The 16,026-nt window shown below is 57.9% G+C and overlaps 1 protein-coding gene, 1 long non-coding RNA gene and 3 other non-coding genes across 15 annotated transcripts; 1 reads left to right on the forward strand and 4 right to left on the reverse strand.

Annotated features, from left to right (window-relative positions):
* Nucleotides 1-1,037: 1,037 nt before the first annotated feature.
* LOC110346077 (uncharacterized) lies at nucleotides 1,038-13,361 on the reverse strand. 8 transcript variants are annotated; one of them, XR_015447161.1, is made up of 7 exons: nucleotides 12,622-13,358; nucleotides 11,774-11,817; nucleotides 10,056-10,091; nucleotides 2,317-9,854; nucleotides 2,050-2,215; nucleotides 1,386-1,521; nucleotides 1,098-1,227 (listed from the first exon to the last, which is right to left on the reverse strand). It is a non-coding gene; the product is annotated as an uncharacterized LOC110346077 (long non-coding RNA). The 8 variants fall into 8 exon arrangements; XR_002389865.2 differs by lacking the exons at nucleotides 1,098-1,227; nucleotides 1,386-1,521 and having other exon boundaries at nucleotides 2,317-3,133; nucleotides 7,055-7,177; nucleotides 8,175-9,854; nucleotides 12,622-13,176; XR_015447160.1 differs by lacking the exon at nucleotides 1,386-1,521 and having other exon boundaries at nucleotides 1,038-1,227; nucleotides 12,622-13,357.
* Acp4 (acid phosphatase 4) lies at nucleotides 4,632-9,184 on the forward strand. Of its 4 annotated transcripts, none has more exons than XM_087200649.1 (11): nucleotides 4,632-4,749; nucleotides 4,818-4,922; nucleotides 5,000-5,086; nucleotides 5,674-5,820; nucleotides 6,099-6,197; nucleotides 6,265-6,360; nucleotides 6,622-7,018; nucleotides 7,097-7,179; nucleotides 7,507-7,637; nucleotides 7,747-7,925; nucleotides 8,763-9,184. In XM_087200649.1, exons 1-11 carry the CDS (start codon nucleotides 4,648-4,650, stop codon nucleotides 9,110-9,112), a joined length of 1,776 nt encoding a protein of 591 aa, XP_087056775.1. In that variant the 5' UTR covers nucleotides 4,632-4,647; the 3' UTR covers nucleotides 9,113-9,184. The 4 variants fall into 4 exon arrangements, with proteins under 4 accessions (XP_087056775.1, XP_021101586.2, XP_087056776.1 ...); XM_021245927.2 differs by having other exon boundaries at nucleotides 6,886-7,018; XM_087200650.1 differs by lacking the exon at nucleotides 8,763-9,184 and having other exon boundaries at nucleotides 7,747-8,119.
* Nucleotides 9,931-9,996, reverse strand: LOC147821385 (small nucleolar RNA SNORD88). Its single transcript, XR_015447234.1, has one exon. It is a non-coding gene; the product is annotated as a small nucleolar RNA SNORD88 (small nucleolar RNA).
* Nucleotides 10,180-10,268, reverse strand: LOC147821386 (small nucleolar RNA SNORD88). Its single transcript, XR_015447233.1, has one exon. It is a non-coding gene; the product is annotated as a small nucleolar RNA SNORD88 (small nucleolar RNA).
* LOC147821387 (small nucleolar RNA SNORD88) lies at nucleotides 11,889-11,979 on the reverse strand. Its single transcript, XR_015447232.1, has one exon. It is a non-coding gene; the product is annotated as a small nucleolar RNA SNORD88 (small nucleolar RNA).
* Nucleotides 13,362-16,026: the final 2,665 nt, after the last annotated feature.

The following is a 16,026-nucleotide window of genomic DNA, read 5'->3' on the forward strand; positions in this document are numbered from 1 at the left end:
CACATGGGACTGGCCCGGTTGGGGCTGGGGGGACAGAGCCCCGTGGGCAGCAGTGGCCCCCACGTGTCCTGGACCCAGTAGGTGCCAACCCCACCTCGTTTCTTGCTCACAGTGAAAATCCGAAGGTTCTTTCTGTGCCTCCCCTGACTGGCCCTGGGAAGCCACCTTATTTTCCTTCTTTTACTTTAAAACTTCCAAATATTCCCCAGCTACCGGTGACCTGTGCTTCACATTTTTTTCTTTTTGTGGTACAGTGGGTAAACTGAGGGCCTGCCGGCTGGGCGACATCCTCAGCCCTTGTTATTATTTTGAGACAGGGTCTCCATGAATCGCCCAGTCTGGGCTTGTGATTTGTTTGCCTCAGCCCGCGCTAGCGCCGGCGTCAGGGCGGGAGCTGTCGGCGCGAGATGGAGATGGAGATCGAGACTGAGAGGCCCGCCAGGCCGGGCATTGCGGTCTGAGCGGCCCGGCTGGAGCTGGGCCCCCCAGGGTCCCCCCCTCCCGCTCCCGTGCGGACCCATCCAGCTGTGCGCCCGACTGCGGCTTACCCAAGGGAGAGGGGGTGCGCAGGCTGGGGGGGGCGACCTTCCAGGCAGGGGGTGTGGCTGATCCTTTTCGAGTTTCTTGTGGAGCGGTGAGGGGCCATGGGAAGCGGGTAGGATTAGAAAAACAAACCAGACTCATGCCTGAAATCCCAATACTCTGGGAGGCTGAGGCAGGAGGATCACAAGTCTGAGCCTAGCCTGAGCCATTTAGCGATTTGAGGAGACCCTGTCTCAAAATTTTATTTTTATTATTTATTTATTTGTGGTACCAGGGAGCGAACTCTGGTCCTTGCGCTTGCGAGGCAGGCAGCCGGACCACTTAGCTAAATCCCCAGCCCCTAAAATTTTAAAAATATATAAAAGGGCTGGGGATGTAGCTCCATTTGAAGGCCCTGGGTTCAACCCCCAAAACCGCAAAATAAAACAAAACAAAGGGCTGGGGCTGCAGGCCTGGGGCCCAGGGGTCCTTGTCCAGGGGGAGCGGGAGTGCGGCCTGCACGGTGGAGAAAGGGCCTTGAGGCCTGCGGGAGACGCATGGCCCCCCAGATCTTGCTGAGGTTTTGCAGAACCAGACTTCGGTTTCCAGAGCGCGACGCTGGCGCGGACGGACCTTGGTGGGGAAACAGTGCGACACCGCCCCCGTGTGCTGGCTCGTGGTTTTGCAACCAAGGACCCGTCAAATCTGGACATTTTGGAGAATTAAACAGGGCGCCGTTATCAAATCACTAGCTGGAAGTGTTTGTAATGCAAAAAATTATGTTCATCTGAGGGAAAATCATGCTTTCGCTATGAGTGTGCTCCTAATTGGAATTCCCAGGCCTCTTTTTCCTGGAAACTCACCTGGGTGTTCTGGGATGCAGATAGGGAGGGGAAGGGGGCAGCAATCGGGCTGCGGACGCACTGCCTATCTGGGGTTCTGGACGCTTCTCTAAGAAGGGGCATGGACAGCAGGTATTGAAGGTTGAATAAGAGTTTGCTAAGAGGAGAAAGGGGAAGCTGTGTTGCTAAATAAGATGAGGATGGGGTTAGGGATGTAGCTCAGTGGCACCGTGCTTGCCTGGCAAGCACAAGGTCCTGAGTTCCAGCCCCTGTACCAAAAAAAAAATAGTGATGGACGAGACATGATAATGACAGACTCAGCCACCCACAAAGCCCATTCACAATTCTGAAGTTACTTCATCCTTTGTGCTGTGGCCTTTGGGGGCCAAAAGGTCTGTCACTTCTGCCTGACAGAGAAGAAAACTAGGGGTTGGAGAGAAGCAGGGAGTGTGAAGTACAAAAGTGGGCTGCTTCAGTGCCAGGCAGTAACTTTGCTCCACCTTCTCCCCTTTCTATTCATGCAGTCAGGGCAGGAATGGTCTTCAGAGCCTGTGTGTTCCGGGGACTTCTGCTCAGCCCCACACTCGCTCATGGCCGGCCCTGGCTCCAACCTGAGGAGCTGAGTCTTTATCCTCCTCCCCCCTCAGTCCCGGGGTGCAGGCCCGGCCTCCTCCCTCAGACTCACAGCCTAGCCCTCAGTGGGCAGCAGGCTCAGTGACCCTGCTCAAGAGGGCACAAGGCGCGGTCTGTGCTGGTGCTGTTCCATTTATTTGGTCGCAGGGGGCCATGGTCATGGTGCCGGTGGCAGCGGCGGGCTCTGACAGGCGAGCTGGTGTCTGTCACTGCCGAGCCTGGGGGAGCACAGGAGGCCAAATCAGAGGTGCAGAGACCAGGCCGAAACCAGGGAGCAGGGGGCCAGGCTGGGTCCCCTCTGTGCCGGTCTTGCCCTCACCTTGTTGAAGAAGTAGATGGAGGCAATGATGGTGAAGGCGGCTATGGCCAGGGTCACATTCTGGGGGGGAGGTCAGAAGTCAGGCCCCGCCCCACCCCCGCCCTCCTCACTTCCTGGAAGTTCATGGCCATGGGTCCTCAGCTCTGGGCTCCCGGGACCTCGAGCTTTTCCCTGGCCTGTGAGCCAGGAAAGCCACCAGAACTGAGAGGGGTTGTCAGGGAGACCAGAATGGTGGCCGTGGTGACTGGGGCAAGGCATTCTGGGTAGGGGCCATTCCTGGGGGGGGGGGGTTGGGCCGAGGGAGACGCAGATGCAGAATGTTACACGGAGCTTCTGAGTTGTGCAGTTCTGGAGAGTTTGCCCAGGAGCTGGGCGCACAGGAATCAGCTCTGGGTGTCAGAAACGCCAGGACACAGCCCATCATGGCGGACTTTCTCGGAGCCCAGTGGACGGTGGTCCCGAGTGGGGTTCTGGATTGGACAGACAGCTGTGAAGGGTATTTGGAGGCAGTGCGGGTCAAGTGAACAGAGAGTGGGTGTCTTGAAAAAGAGGAGGGGAGGTGCTCCCTGAGCCAGGCAGGTTAGGGAAGTGCAGGGCTGGTCTGATGTCACGGGTAAGGAGTACTTGTATGAGCAGACGTGTTTGTGCCTCATGTGAACTGAGGTGGCGTCCGTGACCACATGACAGCAGGAAGCAGCAAGTGCAGCATCTAATGGAGCTGGGCGTGGTGGCATACGCCTGTGATCCCAGCACTCAGGAGGCTGAGGCAGGAGGATCGCTGAGTTTTTGAGGCCAGCCTGGACAGCATAGCGAGACCCTGCTTACAAAAACAGACAAAAACAAAAAAATGAAAGTAAAAGAGAGACAGAGATTGGATTGTAGAAACCAAAAGCCATGTGACAGTGGAGGGAAGGAGCCGCCCTGTAGGCAGTGGAAGGGCCAGGAAACACTTTCCTCAGAGCTGGTGGTGGGAGGGGGACCCAGGGACAACTTCGTTTCCACCCGTCGAGGCTGGTTTCAGACCCCTACCCTCAGGAGTCCCTAGGGTGCTGGAGATGCTCAGCAGCGGCTGGAAGTGGACACCCAGGCCTGACAGTGCTGAAGCTTCTCCGGCATCAGTGGAATCTGGTGTCTATTTAATTTTCCTCTGGTGGCTTTTTCTAACCTTCGGTAACTTCATGTTTCTCTTTGGCATTACTGTGGTTTTTTTTCTTTCATTTTTTGAGATGGTCTCGCCATATAGCCCAGGCTGGGCTTGAACTCGAGACAATTCTCCTTCCTCAGCCTCCAGAGTGCGGGGAATACAGGTGTGTGGAGCAACGCCCAGGTAATGTCACTCAAGCTCTCTCTGCGCACTGGAAATAGGGCCAGAGCTTCGGCAGCAGAGCAGCCAGAAGAAGCTGGCGTTTTGACAGAGAGGAGGGGTCGGGGTTTGACGGCAGAGGGAGGAGGCAGTGGCCTCTCAAAATTAAAAATAAAAAGGGCTAGGGATGTAGCTCAGTGAGAAGGCCCTGGCTTCTGTGCACAGCTCCAAATCAACAACAAAACGGTGCCACCCAAGACCACAGGTACGGGGGACTCTTGCCAGCTGAGTTGTCCAGGCAGAACTGGTCCTTCCAGCCCAGCCAGACCCCCAAGGCCTGCACCCTGTGAGGGACCTGACCCGACCCCCGGCACCTGCCAAGCCCTCGTGAGTGAAACACGAGTTTTAAGCCGGCAGGTTTAGGGCTCTTTGTCACACAGCAGTAAGTCGCTCGCCTTCTTAGTAATCATTCTCCACAGACCTCTGTGCTCGCGCTGTATGTGCTCATCTGATGCATTCTGGAAACCTGAGGCACAGGGAGGTGCTATAACTTGCTCAGTCACAAAGCTTGTCACTGTGAAGCTGGGAATTGAACCATCAGGCCCTGCTGGCTTTGACCAGTTGTGGGGTTGGGGGCACTGGAAGAAGGTAAAATCTCCAAGGAGCCCCAGTACTTCAGTGATGAGGAAGCAAGGTCAGAGGAGAGTGGGGAGCAGAGGGTGTAGACCGTGGGGCTGGGCAGGGGTCTCTCCCTGTGTCTGGTCCACGTTACATTGCCACTCACTGGGCCTCCCGTGCCTCAGTTTCCCCATCAGTACAGTGAGGATGGCAGTAACGGGTCCGCACCTCGATCGCTCGGCTGCAGTGAAGCCTAAAGGGGTTAACGGGCTGGTGGAGCGGCGAGGGGGGCGTGCCGGGGCCTGCGCTCGCTCGCTCCGGTGAGGGGCCGGGCCTGGCAGGGCTAATGAGCAGGTGAGGCCGTGCACAGCGCGCAGACGGGGCTGAGCTCAGCGTCTAGGCCGGTGGCGATGGCCGGGCCGGGGTGTGGGGCCCGCAGCGCTGCTCCTCTCCTGCTCCTGCTGCTCCTGCCCCGGGCCCTGCCGGACGGACCCCTGCTGTTTGTGGCTCTGGTGAGCGGCCCCCGCCCCGCCTGCCCCTGGTCCCGGCGGCCCGCCGCGCTGACCCGGTCCGTCCCCAGGTGTTCCGCCACGGCGACCGGGCCCCGCTGGCCTCCTACCCCACAGACCCGCACAAGGACGCCGCCCCCACCCTGTGGCCTCGAGGCCTGGGCCAGCTGACCGAGGTGAGGGGCGGGCGGCGGGCGGCAGGAGCGGGCGGCGGGCGGCGGGCGGGCGGCCCCTGAGCCGGCTCTGTCTCCAGGAGGGGGTCCAACAGCAGCTGGAGCTGGGCCGCTTCCTGCGGAGGCGCTACAAGGCCTACCTGAGCCCGGAGTACCGGCGCGAGGAGGTACCGACCCGGCTCTCCCGGCCTCCCGCCGCCCGCCCGTGCACCCCAACGATCCCGCGCTGCCCTCTCCCGACCCCTGACCTCAAGCCATTGGCGACCTTCCCCGCGGCCCCCCTTCGCCTCGGCTCCCGGCCCCGACCTCTGACCCCTAAGCGCCGCCCACTCGGCCCCTCCTTGCGCCGGCTCCCGGTCCTCAACCCCGACCTCCCCTCCGCTCTTTTCTGCGCCTGTCTTCCTGGCTAGGATCAGTTCTCCTGACCGCTGAGCCCAGATGCCTTCAGTGAACTTCCGCCCCTTTCCTTCCGCGGACCTCCATCCCCTGACTCTGGCCTTCCCCTCTAACCCTCGAGGACTCAGCTGACCCCCTCTGTCCAACTTCTGACTTCCAAATGCCCATTCCTGACGCTGACCTCTGCGCCACCCCCGCCTCCCACCCGGAGGAGCCGGCCACTGAACCCACCTCGAGTTTGACGCCCAGTGCCTGACCTCTGAGCCCCTCCATGACCTCTAACCTGCCCCACACGGCACCGCATCTGAAGCCTCTGCCCTACCGATCCCGCCCACCTGTCCCTGCCCTCCCCGCCCAGGTGTACATCCGCAGCACCGACTTCGACCGCACACTGGAGAGCGCTCAGGCCATCCTGGCCGGGCTCTTCCCGGAGGCGTCCCCGAGGAGCTCCGAGGCCGACTGGAGGCCGATCCCGGTGCACACGGTGCCCGTGGCTGAGGACAAGGTCAGGGGCTACCCGGGGTGAGAGAGGGACAGCGGCAGACGAGAAAGGGCACAGACAGAGGGGCACGCAGCGCCAGGCAGGGGGACTGAGCCTCAGGGAGCCCAGGGAGGCCCCGGCACTGCGACTGTCCCCGGGCTCAGCTGCCTGCTCAGGGAGCTCTGGCCCACACGGCTGTAGGGCCAGGAGGCTGGGACAGACAAGGGCCCCAGAACCCTGACTCCCCACCCAGCCGTGAGCCCTAGCACGCTGCTGTCCTCGCTGAGCCTCAGTTTCCCCAGCTGCTGAGGTTCCCCATGCGAAGCTGTCCCCGGTACCAGGAGCTGCTGCGGGAGTCCACGGAGGCGGCCGAGTACCAGGAAGCCCTGGAGGGCTGGACGGTGAGCAGACTGTGGGCTGGGGGTGGGCATCCCCCAGGCTCTGGGCTCACCCTGCCTGTGCCCCCAGGACTTCCTGAGTCGCCTGAGCAACTTCACAGGGCTGACGCTGGTGGGGGAGCCGCTCCGCAAGGCCTGGAAAGTTCTGGACACGCTGATCTGCCAGGTGAGCCCTGCACCTCCACAAGGGGCTCAAGTCCCCACCCTGCCACTTGCTGGCTGTTTCCTCAGGCAGCTGACCTAGCCCCTGTGCCTCAGTTTCCCCACTCTGGGGGTGTGGTGAATATTAAAACAGGCTGATCCCTGTGACAGGCTCCTGAGGGCCGGGGGGCAGCGAGGCGTCCTGTGCTGGACCCCCATTAGAGGCTCCTGGAACCAGAGCTCGCAGCAGGAAGGGATGCTTCTGCCTGCTTACTTCGCCCCTCAGGAGGGCTCCCTGTTAGAGAGGCTGGCTTGGCTCGCGCTGCCACTGCTGCCATCCAACTCTTCTAAAACCGAGCGTCTGAGACCTGAGGATCTCTGCTTTCAGGCCGGGCTTCTGGAGGGCATGGCAAGGTCACTTGTATCTTGGATTAATCATCACTATTTCAGCACTATGATTTCTGATGGGAACCAGCCAATGAGGGGCTCAGGTGCCAGGTGGGGGGACAGTGGGAGGGCGGCTGGGGACGTCCTGTCTCTGTCTCCCCAGCGAGCCCACGGCCTTGCCCTCCCACCCTGGGCCTCCCCAGATGTCCTGAGGACACTCGGCCAGATCTCGGCTTTGGATATCAGGGCCCATGTGGGCCCGCCCCGGGCGGCAGAGAAGGCCCAGCTGACTGGGGGTGAGGTGGGGTTCTGGGGGCTGGGGGGCCGGGTACCTTCCTCCAGGGGGTCCTGAGCCTCTGCTCCCATCCTCTCAGGGATTCTGCTGGATGCCATCCTTGCCAACTTCTCCCGGGTCCAGAGCCTGGGGCTGCCCCTCAAGATGGTCATGTACTCTGCTGTGAGTCGTTGGGAAAGAGGTGGTCCCGCATGCACAGGGGGCGGGGTGATGGCAATTCGGGTGCCAGTCAGTGGCCCCAGCCCACTGCCTTGCGTGACCCTGATCTCTAAAGCCCTGCTTGGACCCTCTCACTAGAGATCAACGCTGGAAGCAGGGAGGTGAGAGCATGAGGAAAGCACTTAGCTCCTCTGGAAGCATAGGTGTTTAACCCAGCACCTATGCAGTGGCTCTGGGTAACTGCCTCCAGGCGAGGGGGGAGCAGGAGCTTTGGCTCTCAGGGTCTGGGGGACGTCAGGAGAGGAACCGTCTGCTTGTGTCTGCCCCTAGCACGATAGCACCCTTCTGGCCTTGTACGGGGCCCTGGGCCTCTATGACGGGCACACCCCACCCTATGCTGCCTGCCTTGGCTTTGAGTTCCGGAGCTGCGCTGGGGACCCGGAGGAAGACGGAGCCAGAGGGTGAGGACCAGGCGAGCAGGAGTGGGACGGACTCCCACATGCCCCAGGCGAAGCTGCCCCCGTGTGGCTGGTCAGCGCCAGGACATGGCAGTCTCCTCTCTCCCTCCAGGAACATCACCGTCTCCCTCTTCTACCGCAACGACACCAACCGCCCGCCCCTGTCCCTCAGCGTCCCCGGGTGCCCAGCCCCCTGCCCGCTAGGGCGCTTCCGCCAGCTGACTGCTCCGGCCCGGCCTCCCGCCCGTGGGGCCGCCTGCCATGGCTCCCATAGGCCTGCCGCTGCCCCAGGTGACAGCCCTCTGCACTGGGGTGGGAACAAGGGGGCCCCCGGACCTGGGAGTCACGACCCCCGTGTTCTCACCGCAGCCACCACAGTGCCCCTGCTGGCCGGAGCTGTGGCCGTGCTGGCGGTGCTGAGCCTGGGCCTGGGCCTCCTGGCCTGGAGACCCGGCTGCCTGCGAGCCCTGGGGGGTGCAGTGTGAGCGGGAATGGGGCAGCCCCTCCCCCGCAGACGCTGGCCCCAACACGCGTGCTCACCTTCTGTGCTGGCTTGTCACTGTCTGTGCGCGTGCGGGGAGGGAGCTGGGCGGGAGCCCCGGCCGGTGCGCATGCGTGGGCCTTCGCAGATGTTTGCGTTCACAACTCTGGAGCCAGTATGTACACGTGTGTGTGATGTGCATTTCTGTACTACTGTGGGAGCCATGTCCCTAACGCAGCACCTTTAGCAGAGCTAAGCCTGTAACCCAGCAGGGAGCCAGGCAGGGACCAGGTGGTTGCTCAGGGGTGCCCGTGGGAGGAGCTGCCATTATGGGGTGGGGGGGAGAGCATGCACCTCCCCTTCGCTGGGCAGTCACTGACCAGTGACCATGCCTGCTGACAGACTGAAAGCCATGCAAGCTCAGGTCCCCTTGACAATGCTGGTGAGGACAGTATTGCAGTAGCTGCTTGTAAGCCAGGTCCTGCACTGAGCCTGCACCTGAGGGTGCAGGCAGTGGGGGCCGGGGCAGGCAGGCGGCCTAGCAGGATGCAGACTGGCCCCACAGGTGGCTGGGCTGGTCCCTGTGGCAGGCCCAGGGCTTGGCCTCTTGCCCGACTGGCTACCACAGGCCCACCCTTCCTCATCAGACTGCTGGAGAGCCGGGCCCCAAGGTGGGCCAGCCCGTGCACCCCGCCCTGGACCAGCGTCCCACCCGGACCACGCCACCCACCTCGGCTCAGGAAGGGCGCTGCACCTGCCACTTAATGGCGCCTGTGGCGGCAGAGTCCTCGGAACCCTGCCCATACGGATGCCCCTCAACCCAGACCCCAGGCGCTGGCCTGTGGCCATGGGGGCAGCCAAAGCCACCGGAGTACTTGGGAGGGATCAGTGGGCGCCCCCAGGCCAGCACACCGAAAAGCACACTCTGAGAGGGAGGGCAACTGCCCACAGGAAAAAGCCAGCCAGAAAGCCAGTCAGGGCCACGAGGGGGACATGACTGCTAAAACCAAAGTGTCACACACGCCTAAAACATTAAGTAAAAAGAATGCATTAAAAAACTTTTACAGTGAAAACTGAAGATGCCTTTGCCTTGTGGGCCATGGGGTCCCTGGCTTGGCCTGCTTTGGGGCCCATGTGGCAGAGGCAGGGACGTGGCTGACCCCCCCCCCCCGCCCCATAGACCCACAGCAAGCGGCCACTTTCATGGCTTACTCCCTCTCGGGCTTGGGGGAGTGCTGTACATGAAGTGGCCGGGATAAGGACGTACAGGCAAGGCCCCTGCCTCTCCTGCCATAGCCCAGGCCCTCCAAGGGCTAGCAGTGTCCTGCTGGGGGCTGCTCATCCACCCTCCCGGGGCACGCTGTGGCGAGCAGCCAGTCCATAAGGTCCATGTGCATGGGGCAGGGCCCAGCTTGAGCAGGCAGGCTGGTGTCCTGGGTATGCAGGAAGGGCTCCTAGCGCTGGTGCCAGGCCTTCAGCAGCCAGCAAAGCAGTGTCACGCAGCTGTGCTGCAGGCTCTTGCAGTGGTGGTTGAAGATGGCACTGTGGGTCAGGTCGCCCAGTAGTGCCAGCTCCCTAGAATCCAAGGGCAGGACCTGGCCCCCATTGTACATCCGTAGGACCCAGGTGACCATGGGCTCAGTGGATGTGCAGCACTGGTCTCTCCGGGCCGCCTGGGTTGCAGTCAAGCCTGCCCAGAGGCAAGGACCTCAAGAGGGTGGGAAGCGCTGCTGCAGGCGCTGTGGGGATGAGAGGTGACACTGGGAGGCAGAAAGGGCGATCCCCACCCAACAGCGCCCTAGAGCGGGGGCCGTCAGACCCCCGGGGGGCACCATGTCCTCACAGATGGGCAGAGCCCAGTGCTGGGCATCACAGGGGTCTCCCAAGTGCACTGCCCACCCTGGTGCCATCATCACAGCCCTCAGAGCCCCTGTTCTTACCTGGAGAGGTGGGGCCCACGGCTTCAAGGGGAACAGCTGTGGGGAAGGAGCAGCAGGGCGCGGGGAAGAGGTTAGTGGGGTGCAGGGAAACCGCGCCATCCCATCTGTCCCCTCCTCAGAGCCAGGGCCCCTCAGACCCCCGGGTGTCAAAGGGCCCGGGGGGCACCATGTCCTCAGATGGTCAGAGCCCAGTGCTGGGCATCATGGGGTCCCTGCTGCTCATCCGTCCCCTGGGTCCCAGGGCCACCTGCAGTCCCAAGGGCATAGCACAAGCAATGCTCGGAGATCAAGAAGAAAGTGACTGACACCCAGCCTGAGGGCACCAGGGCCCCGTCCAGGTCCACCCAGGGTGTTGGCTGTATGACCTTCAGCACTGGGAGGGCCTGGTGAGGCAGAAGCTGTTTCCAACTTCCTTTCTGCTCAGGCCTAGAGTTTGGATCTCCCTGGTCCTAGGGAACTCACCCCCCAAACTGCTGCCCACAGCCTAGGTCTGCTTTTCCTCACCCCACCATTTCACTGTGTCAGGGCCTCCTGTGACAACTGGGAAAGGGCACCTGCCTTTCACCAGAGCCCCGGGAGGACTTGGTGAGTCTGTGCTCAGCAAGTGCTTGCTACTCGTGAGCAACCATGAACACCTGAATCTATTTTGTGTAGAAACGTGCTGCTTGAAGAGGCAGCCGCTATTTATAAGTATAACAAAAACCCACGGCTCACACAACCCAACTGCACCTTCTCCAGAGGATCCTGGGTAACCCCCAAAGGGCCCAGAGCAAACACTTCCAAGTCTACTTCCTGGAGGCCACTGTCCTCTCCGGACACCCAAGCAACAGAGGAAACTCCGCCCAGAGCTGAGAACCCTCTTTTCTTTTTTTCTTGGTTCAAGGGATGGATCTCAGGACCTTGTGCTTGCAAGGCACTCAGTGGTGCCACTGAGCTACATCCCTGGCCCAAGGCTCCTTTCTTTCTGCTAACATAAGTAACTATCTTCTAATCTAACTCTTTGAAACACTAGCAAAACCCTATTATTTTAATAATAGTCATTAGGTTTCCTTTAACGAGTTTATGTTCAAATGATTCACAAGAACCCAACTAAGCCTCACTTTAGGTACGCTGTGTATTCAGTGCACAAAAGCCACCAAGTGCCAGGTGACAGCGCTGAAAGCAACTGTTTCCTTCTGTTATTGCCCCCATGCAGCTCTGAGTTTGAAAACTGGGTTCTGATGACACCTTTTCCCTAAGACCCAGGTACTTTTTCCTCCCCCACCCCACATCTTATTCAATTCTTCCCGCCCCCCCTTTTTGGTACTGGGGCTCAAACTCGGGACCTTGCAATTGCGAGGCAGGCGCTGGAACCACTGAGCTAATCCCTGGCCCTCAATCCTTCCCTTTGGAGGGGAGGAAACGTCACTGTCCGCACCCAACTATCTCAGAAGGATCTGGGCATGTGCTCCTGAAGCACTGCTCTACAGAGACAGCCACTGGGGCTTAGGAGATCACCTCCCAATACCTCCAAGCCTCCACAAGGCAGAGCTGGGATCTGGATCCAGGTCTAGCTGACTGGGTGTCCACAGCCTTGGGATGGTTTTTATATGCAAATACCAAGTCCATTATTGGCACATAAAACCAGGATCCGGAGACATCTGACATTAATTCTCCCCAGATGGGGGTGAAGTATTTTTAGATGTGGGTGGGCCAGGAATGGAAGCAAGGGTTCTTACCACAATGGGGTGATGGCAGGTGGCCCCTGGGCTTCAAGATACACCTGTAACACAGAAGTACTTGGTCAGGGTGTGTGTAGGTGCAGTCCATGGGCTCAGGAGGACACCAATACTGGGGCCCCTCAGACCCCCAGGTGTCAAAGGTCCTGGGGCGCACTGTATCCTCATGGATGATCAGAGCCCAGTGCTGAACATCACGGCGGCCTCAGCCCCTCCTGAAACCAGACGCACTTACCTTCAAGGACAGATGCCAAGCTAACAGAGAATATGGACAAACCCCCAGAAGACCCCCAACTTCTCCGGCGTCAAAGGGGAGTCCCCATGGGTTGGGGCTCCACACCCATTACAGGAAGAGGACCCTGAAACAGTGAAGGCTAACTCCCTCCAAAGAACCTAGCAGGAGGAATGAGGAGAAACGGGGCTGTTCTAGGAAGGTGATAAAAGCGCTGACTGCACACACTTGTTTGAGCCAGGCTTGAAGTCTGCTGTGAAGGACACCTGGAGACTTAGGAACAAACTACCAAGATGGGAGTAGAAGCAGGATGAAGGAATCATTCTCAGTAAGAGCGACAATGCCACTGTTACAAGGAGAAAGTCTGTTTTAGAGGCAGAGGTGTTACTATACAGGACGAAACGTGGTTGCAAAGGGAGAAAACTCAAATGGAGACTCTTGCTGGAGGAAGAAAATCAGCTAGCTCTTTCCAGGCTGGGCCTCCTAGGCAGGGGAATGGCGTCCTTAATGATTTTAAGCCCCAAAACTCGATAAAAAACTCTGATACTAAATAATCACTGTCAGGATTCTTACATAAAAGACTCTTTTAAAAGTTTTCTCGTAAGTCTGCTCCTACCTGGTTCGCAGAAACAATCCCATAAATTCACTTGGAGACTCGCTTCTTCCTTAGCTTTGTATTTTCTCGGTCCCTACAGGAAAACGCCCACACCCGCTCCTTTCCATCCCTTACGGTGTTTGTTCCAGCAAGGACAAGAAAGCTACTTCCCACAGTCAGAGGGGAAAAAAAGAGCGATTTTCCTAAAGATCTGAGAACCGGTGGCTAACACAGGAACGGAAATCTTCTAGGAGAATTCACGACCAATCACGGCCCTGCCTTCACCCTCGCCCCAAAGCGGACAAGATGGCGGAGGCCCGAGACGTGGGCAGCAGACGGAAGAGAGGACCCCGTTTACCACGGCGCGGGCGGGGAGCCTCGGCCGCACCCTCCCGCGAGGGACCGCGTCCACACAACATGGCTGCTCCCGCCGAAGCCCCAGCTCCTCACACGTGCGTCCCAGGCCGCAAAGCCTCGCCGCAACCACTGAGAAGCCCTAACACTGCTAAGATGCTCCGAGACCTCCGCAAAGACTGAACACCCGGCAGGGAATCCCAATTTATACCACACGCTGCTGGCGGGTTCGGCCCCAGGCCCCAGACTCCAGTGTAGTCTCCGCCCTTAGACATCCAATAGTAGCGCCTGCTAAAGGAGCCACGTTTTGGTATTGGAGAAAGTAATAAGACCTGTTCCCGCCAGAATATCCCTCAATAAGGGAGAATATATTATCTCTGGAGATGGAAAGAAAGGAATAAGGATGTATTTGGGACAGCTGCATGTCCCGTGTGTCAGGCAATTTTGAAGTCAGCATAAAAGAAAGAGCCATGGAAGAAAGACCCCAAGGGGGCGGGGCCAGAGGCGGAAACCACTGGAACGGGTGGTGCGGCTTCAGAGGCGGGGCAGCGCTGAAAGGCTAGACCTACCCTAAATCCGACCCTTGGGCGGGAGGCGGGACTAGAGAGCGACCGGAGAGGGAGCGCGAGGTGGTGGGAGATCGCCAGCCCCGAGCAGAGTTAGGGGCGGAGCCGTAGGAGGCAGAGTCGAGGCCGTGACTCGGGGCCGGAAACCAGGATTCTGGGTTTGAGGGACGCGCTGGGGCCCGGACCCCCGGGTCTGAGGGGAGACTGGGTTTGTGGCTCACCCCTGGTTTTGTTGGCCTGAGGCCTGGAGTCCTGGATTCTTGCTGCGATGTGACATCTGAGGGGTGTCAACTGACAGGATTGTAAAAACATTTTTTTTTTTTTTTTTGTAAAAACATTTTTTGAAAATGAAAAGTGAAACATTTCTATTCCCAGTCATTCACCAGAGGTGGCCGCTCTGAGCAGTTTGATGTGGACATTATACTTCACGGACACGCACACTCACGCACGGGGAAAATGGTCTTCACGTCAGTATGTCGTCGCAGGAGTAGTCTCCCCGCATCAGCACATGTGGTATTGTCACCCTTACGTGAGCAGAGCATAGTTTACTTTGCTGGTCCCTGGTCATTTGGGTAGTTTTCTTCTAATGAGTGAGGAAATTCCATGTATGAACCTGAAAACCTGAATTCCTACCTTAAGAAAGTAGCAGACATTTCTACCCCGGGCTCCTGCGTCCAGAGGAAGAGCAAAACTCACCGTGGCCCACGGGATGCTGGTCATCTCCCCTCTGTTTCCTCTCTGGTTTCATCTCTGCTTCTCCCTCGGCCTCTCTGGTGTTCCTGGTACTGGAGACCCCTGCAGTTAGGTTCCAGTCCCCTGCCCAGTATATGATGCAGGCCTGAGAAATCAAACTAAAAGACAGAACCAGGAGAGAAAGCGGGGCGCCAGGACGACCAATGCCGGTGCAACTGACAAAGGCGCTGGCCAGTCCCGGGCCCTGACATTTGTTGGCCATCCATTGGGGTAGAGGTGAGCTATGTGCAGTTTCTATGGAAATTAATGTAAACAGGACTCATAAAGGACAAGAGTTCTCTGCTAGATAAAATGGCCCCGACACCCCTGCGTCCTAAAATGGCCCCTGCCTACAGGCAAAGAGTCATTCCAGAGAGAACAAAGACCTGCTTTTTCCCACCTCGCCCCCAGTTGTAGCCAATCGTCTTCCTCCACCACACTCCCCCAGCCCCTATAAACCTCACCCAGCCAGCCCCTGGTTGCTGCTCTCGCCATTGTTCGAGACAGCCTGGCAGCTCTGTCCTTTAATAAATCCCTCGCCATGGGTGTTCGTGTTTCGGCTCATTTTATTTCTCTCATTCTCCAATTAGGAACAGAATAGACAAAATACAGGGTGGTAATTAGAGCATTGTTCTTCTAGTCAGAAGGTCTTAATTGTGGGAATGGAATTTGGGTGCAAGTTACTCTGACCTGGGCATGTAGGCTTCAGCCAGTCTCACTTCTCAAAACAAGCCAATTGTGAGGTTAACTCTTCACAGATTATGCTTTGGGCATAATCAGTATTACAGTCCTCTGCACCTGGGACCCTCAGGACCTTTGCATCTAGTGTCCTTCTGCCTGGAACTCTCCCCTGATCCATGTGGCTCTCTCCTTTTCAGTCCTGTCTCGGTTCAGATGTTATTTTAGCCTATAGATTCCCACCCTCACCTGCACTCCAGGCAGGCTCCCTCCTTCCCAGCGCTATCTCTGTTGCCCTCTTACTTTTCCTCATAGAACTTATCCCATAATACAGTATCTATCTGTTTGCTTATGGCATATTTTTGTTTGTTTGTTTGTTTTTTGGTTTTTTTGGGTATTTTTTTGGTACTGCGGATCGAACTCAGATCCTTGTGCTTGCGCAGCAGGTGGCGAAACCACTGAGCTAAATCCCCAGCCCTACTTATGGCATAATTTTTGCCTCTCTGTTGAAATATCAGTTCCACAAGGATAAGGATCTGCATCTAGCTTGGCCACTCCTCTTAACTCAGTGTTTGGCACAATTGCAGCTTCGTCTGTTTTAAAACAAATTTGGAGCTGTTTTATAGGAGACAAGAGGGAAGGTTATTGTGATAACGCTGAAGAGTACATACTGAGGTGCAGGCATTTATGTTAAATTCTGCATTAAAATATGATCATTACTCCCACTTTAAAGACAAGCAAACTGAGACTAGATGCGGTCAACACCATAGGCCTAAGAGCTAGCAAATGGCAGAAACTAGACCCCAAATCTGACAGCTTAACCACTGTGTGAGAATTTAATAGAGGAGACTTGACAGATTAAAAAAAAAGACAAAAAACTTTTTTTAAATTTTACTTTTTTTTTTTGGTAACGGGGCTCAAACTTGGATCCTTCCACTTGCATGGCAGGCGGCGGAACCACTGAGCTAAATCCCTGGCCCCTTAAATTTTACTTTTAAAAAAAGCCTACAGGGCCGGGGATTTAGCTCAGTGGTTCCATCACCTGCCTTGAAAGCACAAGGTCCTGAGTTCGATCCCCAGTACCTCCCCCTCCCCT

Source organism: Heterocephalus glaber, unplaced genomic scaffold (assembly GCF_053883595.1).
Source record: "Heterocephalus glaber isolate CG9 unplaced genomic scaffold, H.glaber_assembly_v1.0 deba00001744, whole genome shotgun sequence".
NCBI lineage: Eukaryota > Metazoa > Chordata > Mammalia > Rodentia > Bathyergidae > Heterocephalus > Heterocephalus glaber.